This window comes from Rattus rattus, chromosome 3, assembly GCF_011064425.1.
Source record: "Rattus rattus isolate New Zealand chromosome 3, Rrattus_CSIRO_v1, whole genome shotgun sequence".
NCBI lineage: Eukaryota > Metazoa > Chordata > Mammalia > Rodentia > Muridae > Rattus > Rattus rattus.
In genome coordinates, this window is record NC_046156.1 from 182359904 (window position 1) to 182375457 (window position 15554).

At 35.5% G+C, this 15554-nt stretch overlaps 1 protein-coding gene across 1 annotated transcript in view; it reads left to right on the forward strand.

Moving 5' to 3' along the window:
- The window catches only part of Ndufs4 (NADH:ubiquinone oxidoreductase subunit S4), a 109440-nt gene that overhangs the window by 35281 nt on the left and 58605 nt on the right, over window positions 1-15554 (forward strand). Inside the window, exon 2 of the mRNA XM_032898867.1 lies at window positions 4209-4287. Within this exon, the coding sequence (XP_032754758.1) occupies window positions 4209-4287 (79 nt within the window). The remainder of the gene's footprint in view (window positions 1-4208; window positions 4288-15554) is intronic.

The window sequence follows — 15554 nt, forward strand, 5'->3', positions numbered from 1 at the left end:
TATCTTTATCATTAGAAAATATTATTTATTTTTATTTTTCATGCCTGTTGAACTGAAAGGCATTTGCTAGTTGTTATAAATTAGTTTGGGCTGAATGACCAAGCTGTCTGATGAACTGTCACCTCTCCTTACTTACTTAGGAGATCTCTCCTGCTCAAATCTAATCTTTATCAACTTTGATGGCATCCACAGATTTCCTTCTCCTGTGGAAACAAAGACAAAACCCTCTTCCCTAATATAACATATACATTCTGATGTTAAAACACAGCTTTAAAATATACAGGCTGATTTAATTCAGTCTTTTTCTAGTATTCAGTGTCTCTGAAGCTTCTGTGTCCCTATGGACGACCTAAACAGTCTGTGACTGTCCTACATAATATCTTTCAATATTCTTCTCAGAAGCATTCTTTATTGATGCTTGTTTCTGAGATTGAAAGAATGTTAATCTGTGTCTTCCATTGCTGCAACAAATCACATCCCCATAAATTCATAGCTATATTAACCACATATGGCTCCCCTCCAAACTGTCTCAAAATCCCCTCAAAATGAATGTCCCTCCCTTCTGCATCTCTCTGTCCGTCCTCCTGACTTATCATTTCTCCTATGTTCAGGTTCAGTCAACTGTTCGTTGCTCCGCCTCTTGACCTATAATTGACTTTATGTAATCCTGTTTACAGTAAGCAGAAAGCTCTTAGATTAAAGGTGTGTGCTAGAACTGAGCAACACAGTTTTTTCAAGTAAATAACACAAACTCAGGGTTCACAGTGTGATCAAATATCCTGCAACGCAAACCTGCACTTCTAGCAGGTTTTAGCAGGGAAGTTCATCTGTTCTGTGTTCTATATGCTATGTATGCTCAGAAGCATTAAGATCACTGTTTATCAGTTGGATGTTTTGACATGTGCCTGTATTCTCAATTACTTGAGAGCTTTGAGGCAGGAGGATTACTTGAGATCAGAACATTGAGACCTGCATAGGAAAGTTGCTATGTCAAAACAATCAAGCACCGCAGTATTTTCAATGCCTGTATTAAGAAAATTAGGAAATGTGAAAAAAGGAAGTTCAGAAGATTCTCACAATTGTGTATGTATGATATGTTAGTAAGGCACGAAACTTATGATCCATGAAAGAAAAAGTATACAAGTTACTCTTTTTGTGTGCCTTTAATCTTTTGGAGTGCCTTTAATCTGCACTCTAGAGGCAGAGGCAGGTGGATCTCTGAGTTCAAGGCCAACCTGGTCTATATGGTGAGTGTCAGTCCAGCCAGAGTTAGACCATGAATCCTTGTCTTAAAAAAGTAAAATAAGAACTTTCTGTCCCATGAAATATACTGTAAAGAGAATGAAAAGACAAGCTACAATAATGGCCAAAGTCAAATACTAGCAAAAGTAGAAAAAAAGCCTCACATATTGTTAGTAGGAATATAAGATTGTCCAGCCTCTTTAGAAAGCAGTGAGGAAGTTTATTAAAAAGCATAATTAAAAAGCATAATATTTTAACATAAGATTAGCAATTATTCATATAGATGTTTGCCCAAGAGAGCTGAAATTTTGTGTCTACAAAAAAACATGTACCTTCATGAGTTTCTTTTCCAAAATATCCTGTGTTCTTCCATGAAGCTATGAGTCGAGAATACTACTATTATACAGAGAATTCTTTTTTTTTTTTTTTTTTTTTCTCTTTTTCTTTTTTCTTTTTTTCAGAGCTGGGGACTGAACCCAGGGCCTTGCGCTCCCTAGGCAAGCGCTCTACCGCTGAGCTAAATCCCCAACCCCTATAACAGAGAATTCTTAAAGTATATTCATTTGTACTTACTGTACTCACCTAGACTTTCATTATTAGAAGTATTAGAGCTGAAAATTCCTTAATTTAGAAACATAAAGAATGAAATCTCGAAGCAGAGGAACAGGAGTTAAGTGCTCACAGGGAGCTAGTAAATTATAAAGCCAGAGTTAGAAATAAGGTCTCTGGGGCTGGAGAGATGGCTCAGCGGTTAAGAGCACCCGACTACTCTTCCAGAGGTCCTGAGTTCAGGTCCCAGCAACCACATGGTGGCTCGCAACCATCTGTGGTGGGATCAGATGCCCTCTTCCTGTGTGTCTAATGATAGCTACAGTGTACTCACATATATTAAATAAATAAATCTTTAAAAAAAAAAAAAAAATAAGGTCTCTGTCTTTCTTTACAGTGAATCTATACACACGCACACATACAAAGTGAATTGTATACTTAATGATGGCAGCTGATATTTACAAGCATAGCTGGCAGAGATTTGTCCTTTGGGCAGAGAATTAAGATCAGTACTTCAGAAATCAGGAAATATGATCAGTATAGCTTTAAAAAGTGTTGATATGATTCTTACCGTTGTCTATTTTGCTTTATACTAGGTGGCACTGTTACGAGTGCCAGAGTAAAGATCTGCTCAAAATACTACTTTTAATCTTTGGGGCATATATTTAGTAATGGGACATCCACATCAAATGATAATTCCGTGTTCAATTTAAAAGATACTACCACATTATTTTGCACAGTTCTGTACTATCTTATAGTCTACAGATTCCAGTTTCTCTATATTCCTGCCAACGAGGATGGTCTGGTTATACATAACCTAAAAGATGTGAAATAGCACTTCAATGTATTTTTGATTTATATTTCCCTGTTTCTTAACATTTTCATGTAGTTTTTGATCACCTATAAATAGATAAATGTTAATTCAGATCCTTTTCTTGTTTTTATTTTATTTATTTTTTGCTACTAACTTTTTGACAGCTTGAAACTATCCCTATTCAGTGAATTAGTCTTACCTGCTTGGAAATTGAGTCTTTATTGTCTTGTAAAAACTTTCTTCTTGCATTTGGGTTAAAATGTTATATAGTGTTGGTATATTCCTGAGGGTCAGGGGAATGCTATCTATCGAGTCAGGCCTTGTGTTTCCAAGGCAGAGAGGATGCACTATCACGCCATGATTAATGCTGGCGTCATAATTGACTCTGGCCATTTTTGCTGTACTAAATACTTGGAATTAGAGAACATTTTCCCTGACATTTTGAAATTTACCTAGGGAGTATATATATAGCACATCACTTATACAATAAATATATATTATATATGCTCTTGTATCTAGGCAATTTTTCTGAAATTAAATTCATGAATGTATCATTTTAAATAGAAATTAGAATCCTGCTAGGCACGATGATTTAATTCTAGCACTCTAGAGGCAGGGTTCTAGAAGTAAGGGTTCTTTGAGTTCAAGGCCACTGTGGTCAATATAGCAAGTTTAAGACCAGCCAGATCTATATAGTATAACTTTGTCTTAAAACAAACAACACCCTCACCCGACCCCACACAGATAACACTGGAAAGGGTTAGAATCCTGTTTCGATCTCATTGCTATATAGCAAGTCTTAAAAGTTTTTTTTCCATGTATAAAAGATTTTAGTTGTAGATTGTGGGAATGTAGCTGAGTCTGTGGAATACCTGCATGCATGCAGAAAATCCTGGTTTAGTCCCCTCTGCCACATAAACTGGCATGATGGTTTGGAGGTAAGGATATCCGAAACTCAAGGACATCTTTGTCTACATAGGGAGTTCAAGGATAGAGTATGAGAACTATGTCAAAGGAAACAGAAGCCATGAAAGGGATTGATTACAGTGCCCATGTTACTTCCAACCACATTTTCTCTTTAATTTTTCATTCAGACCTTCAGTTTTGTGAACAAGATAGCAGACTGGATTAACAGCACTCGTTAAAATAACCATTCACATAATTTCTAATTGCTTTAAATTGAGTGAAGAAGCTTGTTCTCATAACTGAGGCCTCCCCCTCCATCCTTCCCTGATGTCATCATTTAGGAATCGGCATTCCAGAACAGTTGGTACCGGTTTGCAGGCTTTCGCCTGCTCTTGACAGACCAGCCACTGTACCCTCATAGAGGGCAGTCCAGTACTTGTCATTGGTGGCTTGTTGTGAGAGTCTGTAGAATGACATAAAGTACTGCTTGTTGTGAACTGTCAAGTGAGAATTTGCCAAAAACCCAGCAGACAGAACTAATTGGGCAGAGAAAGGGCTTTTGTGCCGTCTTCTCTCTCTTTCTTTCCTTTTTATTTTTAAGAAGACAGATACTGTTAAAGCAGTGTGTTTATGTAAGTCTGTCTGCTCTCTCTCTTCATGGCTAGATCATCCTTTAACTTCAAGTCTTACACTGCAGGTTGTTGAACACATCCACATGGAAGCTGGCAGACGGCCAAACTCGGGACACACAGCTTATAACAGTTGATGAGAAACTGGTAAGGATTTCCTCCAACATGCTGCTGTGATTCTGCCATTTGGCATGGTTTTGTATAATAGATTATTCAATATAGTGGTCTGAGTTTTTCTAGGAAAGTTATACACAAACCTTAAGATTTTCATAATAAAATAAAAAATTGAATATTCATATATAAACATCATATATAAATACTAAAAATATTAAAGAAATGTTTCTGTTTTTGAAATACTGATGAATTGTAATAGGAACTCTTATTTTGAAATAATTATGCTGTTTAAGTGTTGTAAGTTACGCTATTCTTTAAGCTATATGATACCTATCAGTACTCTCTAAATTAAATATATTGGGTCTTCTTAGAACCACATAGTGTTATTATCACTGTGTGTTTATGTGTGTCCATATGATCATTTCTGCATACTAATGAGTTAAGTTGCAACTAACAACAAATGAATAATAATCTTTTTTCTATCTTCAGTCTTAAAATGTTGGCAGTTATCCTTTAAAAATATATTCAGACATAGCTTGATATAAATACTTATATTATACAGCAGCAGAATAGTGCAATGTTTTCAAGACTACTGGCACCAATGTCTAATAGTAGTGTAAGTGTGCACTTCATTTACTATGTAGTTTACTATATGAATGGGAGTGTCTCCTAAAGACCTCCTCCTAGGCAAGCTTTCTACACCCAGCTCCACCCAGCATCACCAGTTCCTCTCCAGTGATGTATGCTTTTATCACTTAACTCCGAACCTGTAAGCACAGTCCAAACAAGTCACTCTGAAATTTCTATTTATGCTACTAAAGATACCAGATGTAGAAGTAAATAGAATACTTAATACTCCTTTAGTTTGGGAGTTCATGTCTCAGCTGTCAGGCTACCTTCTTTTTATTCAAATGATCTGTCAGACCTACCTGTGACACTACCATCACCTCGGTGTAGACCAGTGATTTCAACCTTCCCTAATGCTGCTTTGTTGCTACTTCAGTATGTGATGAATGATACGGCCCAGAGGGGTTGTGGCCTATAATTTGAGAACCATTGGTGTAGACAGCACCATGTAAATTATTGCAGTGATGTCATAATTGGTCTCCCCGTGTATTTTAATTGCCCGATTCATTTTCCCCAGAATAGTCAGAATAGATTTTTTTTAAAATGTTGTTTTCATCACCTCTTGTGTATAATCCTTTAGTGGATCCTATTGCCTAAATAGTTAACATTAAAATCCTGGTGGCCTTCAGGCCTTGCATGATTTAGTTTCTGATTTTCTGCCTAGGTTTACTTTGTACTATCTGTTTATAGAGTATCCTGTAGACATGGAACTTGCTATTCTTTTTCTTGCTTTCAGAGTTCTCCTCCCCCTATCTAGATGCTTCATACTAACCATTTATTCATTTTAAAAATCAAAATCAAATGGACATGGTTAGTCAAGAATAAAACAAACAAGGCAATTGTATGGAAGAGGAACTTCTCTTTGCTATCACATGTTCTAATCCCCAGTTAATGACAGCAGCACTAGTATTCAAATTGTCTTTTTTAGATTTATTGATTTTATGTATGTGAGTACACTGTAGGTGTCAGACACACCAGATAAGGGCATCGGATCTCATTAAGGATGGTTGTGAGCCACCATGTGGTTGCTGGGATTTGAACTCAGGTCCTCTGGAAGAGCAATCAGTGCTCTTAACCACTGAGCCATCTCTCCAGCCCGTGTTTGAATTTTCTTAACCATCTCTTTGAAACCAGAGACTGGCTTATTGTTATAGTGTTGTTTATTTAAACTTTTTAGAGTTTATGAATGGCGTTTCCTGGTTCTTTCTCTTTTAAAGAAGCATCTGGTTTCTATTTACTCTAAACAAGCCATTGAGGACTAGTTTACTTATATGTCACAAAATCAGTTGTATATCACCAGTGGATTTTGTTCTATGTACATTGCCGCTAGTATTGTTATTTTCTGGAAGTATGCTGTAGTCTATTGGAAATCCCCCGAGTTTCTACACTTCATCACAGTTGTTGGAATAATATTTAAAAGGGGTAACCAAACCCCTAAATTAGACTTTTAGTTATTTATTTTTATATTCTAATTGTAGGCAACAAAATCCTGCTAGATTGTCATGTCTTGTTCCTCCACAGCTTCTAAAGAAGAGCTAAATAGTAGCATAGTGAGACAGCCACGGACTCAGAAGAGTGTTTACAAACACAGAGTATTTGAAATTAATTATATTTGCATTTTGAGCAAAAAAAAGATCGTTATACATATATACTACATGTATGTATAAACATTCATGATTAAAATATTTTAGGATGTAAAGTAAATCCCAAGAATATTTTAAAGGGTATGAAACTATCACTTTAATGTTGTCCTTATGTAATATAAAACAATTTATTATGCCAGGCACTCCTTTAAAGGTGGTGCACTCCTTTAATCCCAGTACTGGGGAGGCAGAGGCAGACGGATCTCTTGAGTTCCTGGCCAGCCAGGAACTACAGAGGGAGTTCCAGGACAGTTCAGGCTATACAGACAAACCCCTGTCTCCAAAAAACCAAAAAAAAAAAAAAAAAAAAAGAAAGGAAGAAAAAAAAAGAAACCGACAACAACAATAACACATTTATTAGATTGATATACTTTTTCTGTTTGTTTAGTTATTACCTGTTTCTATATAATCTAGTTAGTTTTACTTAAAAAAAAAAAAAAAAAAGGTTTACTTTCCCCCCAGAGAAATCCTACAAGGAGAATCCAGTAAATGAAACAGACAGAAGCTAGGCTGTTTGGGTGAGGATTGCAGGCAACACGAGGGAGCGCTTCTGAGGAGAATCTAATCCGCAGGATTGGGAGACATAGTCTGATCTTTTGCCTCTTTCATTGGACTGGACAGTTGCTTCTCTGACATAAAGTCTCAGTTAATTGACCCTCAGTTCCTTGGTAGGCTTCTGTTCACACGACTGATGAACCATTCTGTTAGAAAGTTGTCTCGTAAGCTGGTGAGGTAATCCATGCCAGCAGTTCTAGCATTAAGGAGGTAGAGGCAGGAGGATCTAGATTTCAAGATCATCCTTGGCTCTATAGCAAGATTGAGATCAGCCTGACATCATGAGACAAAACAACAAAAATCAAAGAAACAAAAAGGCTCTTTTTTAAGATGAAAATTTAGTCTTTTCAAACGAGAAAATTCTATACTTTTATGCAAGAAACACTTCATCCATATATGTGCCATAACCAAGATTTAACTCCCAAGTTTTAAGAATAAATTTGTGGTACTAAACTTTAAACTAAAATATATAAAATTTCTAATAGATAAAGGAAGGAGGACCTCTTTGTAGCTTTGGATTAGACAAATGATGTTTAGCTAGCACACCAGAAATGTTCAATTCATGCTTTTTTAAAGTCATAAAATTGGACTTTTTCCACAATTGAAAGTGTGCTTAAGGCTTAAGTGTAGACAGGGCCAGTGAAATGCTCAGTAAATAAAGATGCCTGTCACCAAGCCCGGGGACCTGAACTTGGTCCTTGGATCTTATTTAGTAAAAGGAGAGAGTTGATGCCCACAAATCCTTCCATGATGTCACCTGAAGCTGTGAAACACATAAAAATACACCCACATATTCACACACACACTAAATGGAAATGTAACAAAAACTTAGATAGTTATGGACCTTAAGGGGAAAAATGATAAAACAAGACACATAAGTAAAATTATTTGTTAAATGTATTTAATGAAAATTATATCCGGAAAATATATTCATCATTTATGCTAGTTTCAAAGGGTATATGCTATATAAAATTCTATTTATTTGATATTCTAGGTGTTGGAAAACTTTTAAGAATAAGAAATTTATTAGTGGTTAGCAGGGCTCAGTGTAGGTCAGGAAGAAATAAATCTAAAAGAAATGAGGAAATTTTGGATAGTGAAGTAACTGTTATTGATTGAGATGGTCCTCTAGTCAAGATCCTCTTGTCAAACCCATATTTCTATTGATTTGTGAAGGAAACAACAAGCCATAGAACTATACTGTAACAGTAGCACATTTTCCTGTTTGCAAACTGTTTTCAGAAGGGGTATAGAGGTATTGCTTTTTTGAAAAACAACTATGTCCATTGTTCTAAGGTCTTCCCAAGTAATATGTAGGGTGTGCTGTTTTCTATATGTCGTCCTTTTCTGTATATTCAATTTGCTGCCAGCTTTTTAGCCTGTTAAATTAAGGTTGTCTTAAAGGATGGTCTGTGGGTGTTTATAAAAGACTTCTTTAGATGGTAATCAAAGTGAATTATTTTCATAATTACACCATGTGTATTTGCCCTTCTCACTGTGTTAACACCCCCCCAACCATCTCCAAAAAAATCCCTAAACAATCAATGGGATAAGTCATTCCATTCTTCTGTTCTTTGCAGTTACAGTTTGAAAAATATGAACTAGCTTCTGTAAAGAAACAGTGAAACAAATTAATTTTAAAATTTCAACCCTGTGTACACATCTTTTTATGCTCTAGGTAGCAAAACAAAAGCATTTGTAGAACTTTTCTGCTACTCAGCAGAGCACAATAGTTGTCCTTAGGAGTAACCCTGTGTGCTTTAATATTCTTGCAGATGGAATTCACCACTTTTTATGGTACAACTTTTAACTGAAACTGCATTAAGATGACAGACTGACTGTGGTTGTTATGTGGTCAGTAGTGGTGGCACAAAGTTTCCTGAAATTAACTTACTAACTTCAAGAAATGTTGTTCTTGGTGAACTTGAGCTTTCAAGTGAAAGAATTCTTTTTTCTTTAAGTCCAGCTTTGTTGTGCTTGTGTGGATGTCTGTGTGCGTGTAAGCGTGTGCACCTGTGGGGAGAGCCGACAAGGCTGGGAGTCAGCCTCAGGTGTGGCGCTCACGGCTGCCCACTTGGTTTTGAGATGCTCTCTTGCTAATCTGCATGTTAGCTGCTGGAGTCCCAGGAATCCCCATCCTCACCTTGTTTCTGCTGAAATTACAAGTGCTCAGTCATGCTTGGCATTTAACATGCCTGCTGGGGAACCCGGGTTCTCTTGCTTGTACTCTACCGACTGAACCACCACTCCAGTCCTGAAAATGATATGCTTCTGACCTTATTAAATTTGATGCCCTTGTAGCACTTTTTGCCTATTTAGTGTGATTGGAATTTACATTAACAAATGTGATGTTTTAAAATTATGATGAAATATGTTTGGAATCTGTGTTTGGATATATTTGTATATGTATACATATATACATACATATACATATCTTGAGTCAGTAGAACAAATTCATGATGATTCATGGATAAAGTTTTAAAGTTTAAGATAATAATGAATTATAATCAGATATGAAGCTATTAGAACTATTGAAGAATTGGTTTTTCTGATTAATGTTTAATGAAAATGCATTGTTTTCATGTACTGCAACCAGAGTGACATTCCATTAGAATGTATGAACTCATTAGATGTCAGAACTCATTCGCCAGCTTCAAAAATAAAAATGTACCCCAACTCAAGAATTTGTTACACTTTTACTGCATTAGAGTTTATGACAGTAAATATCTCTAGCTACAGCTTATATAAACAAAACAAACACCATTGGAATTCCAGTAATATTGAAAAGTCTAACAGAATCTTGAGATAATAACAAGTCATCCCTCTGAGTGAAACAGCCCAGGACTTTGAGTGCTTTTCTGTAAGATCCTGGTAGTTTACCAATGATGCCAGTGTTTCTTGAGCCATTACAGATGTGGTGCATGCAGGGTGTGGTGGCAGGTATTGCCTGTCTTTTAATCACAGCATTTCTCCTAGGACTACTTGAAATTTAGCTTTTACACATCCTTGTGGAGATTTTATGGAGAGCTAGAAGCTCATCAGATTTTATGTGGACTGTTCCCAAGTCAAGTGTCATTTCTTTTAGCGTCAGCAGAAACTTGATTATTATTTGTGACTGTTTTCAGATTCAAGTGAAGCTTTTTTTTTTTTAAACTTTTTAATTCTTAATGTGCAGAATCTGCTGCCTAGGGTATAAATGAAGGAATCTGTATAGCGTTTTGTGAATGTTAGGATAATAGGTAATTTTTTTCTCAGTATCATTGTGTATTGACAATATGCACTCTGTCCGTAAGGCACTGAGTGTAACAGAGGAGAGTCTGTTAGCATTGCCCTAGAATAAGAACCGTCTCTCACTTGGGAACTATACATAATGGCATTGGTACAGAACAAAGTCTCCTGGGAGTAAAATTGTTTCCCTGGATTACTATTATAAAGAATTTTATATTACAGTGTGGTAAACATTTAAGGATAACTCCTAAGAATGCTTTTGGTTGTTGTGTATACATTTCTAACTCATCTTTTCACTAATGAGAATTCAAATATCAGATATGCTAAATATTCTAAAATAATCTTATAAACTTACATTTAGAAGCACAGTTTTTTAAAAAAGGTTTTTGTGGGTTGTACCATTATTATTTCAAGATATGTGGTGCCTGTTGCAGATCAGAGGAAAGCTTGCAGACAGCTGCACTGCCTGTGGCTTTTCTAAGTGGAGGAGCTGGGCCTGGAGGCTGGGGAAGGAGTGTCCTTGTGTTTGAGTTTTATTGGAAGGACAAGTTCTCCCTCTGCACGCCTCCCCAGCTCGGTTGCCTTCAGTACATTTGATGAATATGCATGTCCAATGAGCGTGGTCCTTTTATTCTTCCTATAACTTTGCAATAGAGAGAAGGTAAACTTGTAATGTTCTTTTAAGATTCTGAGTAGTAGGTCTCCCTAAATAACCAGAGCATGAGTTACACTTGCATACAGTACACTTTTAATTGCTGTTAAATCAAATTAGTGTGCATTTTATTTTAGTGCACTGACTGCTTATTTGTCAAAAGTTAAGTTAATTTACCCCAGTAAAAATTGGACTACAAAGATAGAAAAGGGATCCTTACAGAGATGTTTCCATTCTTACTGAAAGTACTACAAAGTCAGCTTGAACGGGTGGTGTTAGTAGATTAGTTTTATGAAAAGTCTGTTGGCTGTCATCATCCCTTTGCTCAAAGTGCTCACTGAATGTTGTCACATGCTACTCATCTTCTGGTGAGATGAGCCAATTTAAGCCAGATTAGATTATATGAAAGGCAGATTTATTGGGAAGCTGATCTCTGGCAGAGTTCACTGGCCCTAAAGAATGCGGGTGGGGAGAAAGAGAGTAAGTACATGTATGCAGAGAGCAGAGGGAGAGGGAGAGAGAACATGAGCAAGCAAAATGTCTGCTTTATATAGGGAGGAGGCTCTGGGGAAAGGGTAGCCCAGCAGGGTATGCCTTGTAGGGACTGAGGGATGCTGGGAGAACCTGAAGTCTAGGTCCGTTTTGATATGTAAGATGTACACTGTAGTCCATTGCCCCAGATCCGAGACCAAATAATACTGACATTTGAAATCATTTTCATTTATGTGCTTAATTATTTTGTCCATAAACTAGTTAATACTACATGTTTTTAACTTTTATGAAGATATTATGGTTATTCATGTATCTCTAAAGCATATTAAGTAGGAAGCTTTTAGTAATTTATAAGTCCAGCCCCTTTTCTTGAGAGGATAGAGAAGGGCAGCTGTCATTTCAAAGCTCTCTGGAAAAATGTTTTTATAGTATAATGCTACTAATGTAAAAATACTAGCATTTTGGACAGTTTTAGATGCCACTATTATTTTTATCAGAAGTAAAGTATGCATGAAAAATAATCATTGTTAGGTTTGATCAGTTGTGTTTTATTAAGTTCTTTCCAAATTGCCATAACAGAGCAGTTCAAGATAATCATTACTTAGAATAAATCATTGCTACTTGATAATAACCATATGGTACTAGCAGCAGTCTTAGCTGGTAAGATTTTAATACTGCTGTTTTAGATGTATGTAAGCAGCGACTTATTTCAGTAGAATTTTTTGTTACTTTGTCTTAAATATCTTCAATTTGTTTTAAAAAATTTTTCATTGAATAATCTTTTTTGCAAACCTTCAAAAATAATGCAAGTAGATTTGCTATATAAGTATTTATAGTGTTATTTTTTTCTTCTTACGTACTATAAATTCTTGATGAAATTTATAAACTTAGATTTACAACTTACCAGTAAGTGACCCATACAAAAAGATAAACTTCAGTGGAAGGCTTACATTTTCTTTGACTGCGTCCCCCACCCCCACCGCAGGGGTCAGCTTTCCTCTGGAGAGATTACTTCTTGTTGAGATGGCAGCACTATCTCTGTTAGATTATGAGCAGTGTCTGCAGTTGGCTTATGCAGCCTTCTAGCAGCTCAAGTGTCTGTTTTGTCTGGACTTTACTCACACACATTCTTTTGCAAAATTTCAAGGCTTTAGTCTGGAGCGCTGGGTCAAAGAATATTTCTCTTTGAAGGGGAGACAGGATTTTTATTTTTAATGTTTTATTCACTAAGTAGTATTTCATTTTACATCAAAGAATATCAGTCTTTGTGAACCTATTATGGTGGAAGTTAAACATGTGGGTTTTTCTTTTTCTTTTACCAAATATAGTGTTGCTACAACTAAATAGGATTGCTCAAGATGCATAAATAGGACTATTAGAATTAAAATGTAAAGAAAAGGCATTGGCTGGCTATAAATGTTACTTTGCACTATCATTTATATTTTGAGAGAGTATAGTAATTTAGAGTGTACTTCCCTGTGGGCTGTTACCTAAACTACTTAAAACAATGAGTAGCCATGAAGACTGAAGAGATAGTGGTTATAATTCTAAGGAAGTGAGTTAACCACCCTGGGTCAGGCTCCTTAGTGTTATAAATATGTGGGCATAACCACAACGTACAAAAGTGTATGTATTATTTTGAAAAATATCAAAGACTCAAACAATGAGGCATCCTTTTACATTTAAACTAGAAAATTTCTTTCTGTACTGGTTGCATGGGTTAATTAGGAAATGCTAATAATCATAGAATGCTATGATTATTTATTTATTATGTTATAATTTTTTAAGATTGTTGTATTTCATGCTTGAATCACATGATTTTATATATAATAAGCATATACATTAATATGAATGGTTTATGTTTATATGTAAAATATGCAGTGAAATTTATTGAAAGTTTGTCTAAATAGAATTAAGGCCAAAATATTTCTACTCTTGATGGCATAACAATTTTAAAGCAAGTATAGCTAACTTGTACATTTCCCTTAATAATGATCATTAAGGCAGAAAGTTTATACATAAAATTTTTGCAGATAAGATTCTCTATATAAATGTAGAACTTTTATTTCCAAAATATGTTTCCAAAAATGTCATTCTAACATATCATTAGGCTGTATGAAAGTTAGACTTTTGAAATGTTACAAAGGAAATAAATGTGAAAATTAATAGCCTTTATATATAGACAGGAACCATTAAAGCTTACAGAATAGCTATATTAAATTGCTAGAAGAACAAAAGATCTTTCGTCTACAGTGTTCAGCCATCCCTATTATCTGTGATTCTTCAGCAATTAAAGCAGATTATTTTCCTCTTTGTTCCTACTTAGAACACTTGAACAATACTGAAGAATTGAACTGACTGGAATGTTTTATCTTACAAAAGCTTTAAAGTTCTATGCACCAATTAGCAAAATACAGTAAAGGTTTAAACTGTTAATAGCCACAACATGGTGAATGCATAGACCTGTAGTACGTGAGGTCTGTGTAACAGCTTCTATTGTGGTCTCTTGGAGAGTAACTGTGTCTGTTCTTTTCTTACTTTACTACCTGCTGTGTATGGGAAGTTTGAATAGTGCTGGACACTTGCTTTTAAGAATTTCCAATTCTTGCATGTTATTATATTGTCACTTTGGCTCTCATTAAGTTAGGGTTGATAATATTTTATTTATTAGGACTTATATAAAGCTTATTTTGCTATTTTCAAGACAATTGTAGTGTGAAAATACATATCAGTCTGTTAGTAACAAATCCAAAATGTTTGTGCTGTCTGTTATCTCCTTGCAGCAAACTGCTTGTCCAATAGTTTTCATTTAGCACAGTATAACCAACCAATAAGTGTTTGTTCTTTCTTTTTAAATAAGTATTTGTTTTGCTAATTGGTGCATAGAACTTTAAAGCTTTGGTGAGATAAAACAGTTCTGGTTTTAGTTTAGGATTTTGCTTGGTTTTGATCTCCTTGATAGTAGAAATACTGTGCTTTATGGTAAGCTTTTTAAATTGGCCAGTTTGCCAGATTGAAAAGACTTCATCTAAATTACCACTAGCTTGTTAAAAGATTTGTGCCCGTCATTTTGTAGTAGAGTCTTAGTAAAATTTGGGGTAGAAGGAGGTAGAAATATGGATGTAGCATGTTTTGGTAACAGTTATTTTTCCTTTCTATGTTATATATCCCAGGGAATAAAATGTAGAATTAGAGCAAAAGAAGAATAAACACCTCAACGTTTGAGGCTAGCAAACTTTCTTGTTTAGGGTTTTTAATTTTATATGACCCACTCTTTGCTTTAATTCTCGTCTTACAAATAGTGCCTACAACACTACAGGTATAAGAACTTTTACAAAATGGGTCTGTTTTTAAAATTAGCAATGATGTGGAAGCTTTACTCTGGGGAATGTACTGCGTCCCTAAAACTGCCTCTTTCTAAGCCACACTTTTCTAGAAATGTGCGAATGGGGTTTTGTTCAGTTGCTGTTTCATGTTAACATTCTAAAGGCTTAAGTTTACTGAATGTTAGTTAATGAAGTCTTCAAACTTTTTTCATGCTTCCTATACATAAACCATTTTAGTTTTTTTTAAAGCAATACACCATATACAGATCCACCAAAATCCAGGCTGGGGTTATTAATTTTAAGATAAAGAACCATGAAACACATACACACACACACACACACACACACACACACACACACACACACACACACACATTTTACTGAGTATACATTATAAAACAATCTTATCAATGAAAAATAATTTAACCCAATTGAACCGTACCAGCTAGTTGACACTATTGGTCCCCAGCCATTTCCTCTGTCTGCAGTGCTGCACATAGATGCTTGTCTGCCATCGTGGCAGTGTCAAAGTGTGCTCCTTGACTGCCTAGTTCAATAACCCTCACCTCTCCCAAACAGGCTTCTCTGGGTTTGACTCCTAATTGAATTCAGATTTGACATCCAAAGAGTTAAAATCGGGTTTCTAGTTTGAATACCATAAACGTATGTATTCAGAAATTGCAACTCCTCTAGCTGCCTGGTGGTTTTCAAATAACACAGTTCATAATTGTTTGTGGAGATGCATTGAGCAATTTCTAAAATATTAATTCAGTTTAA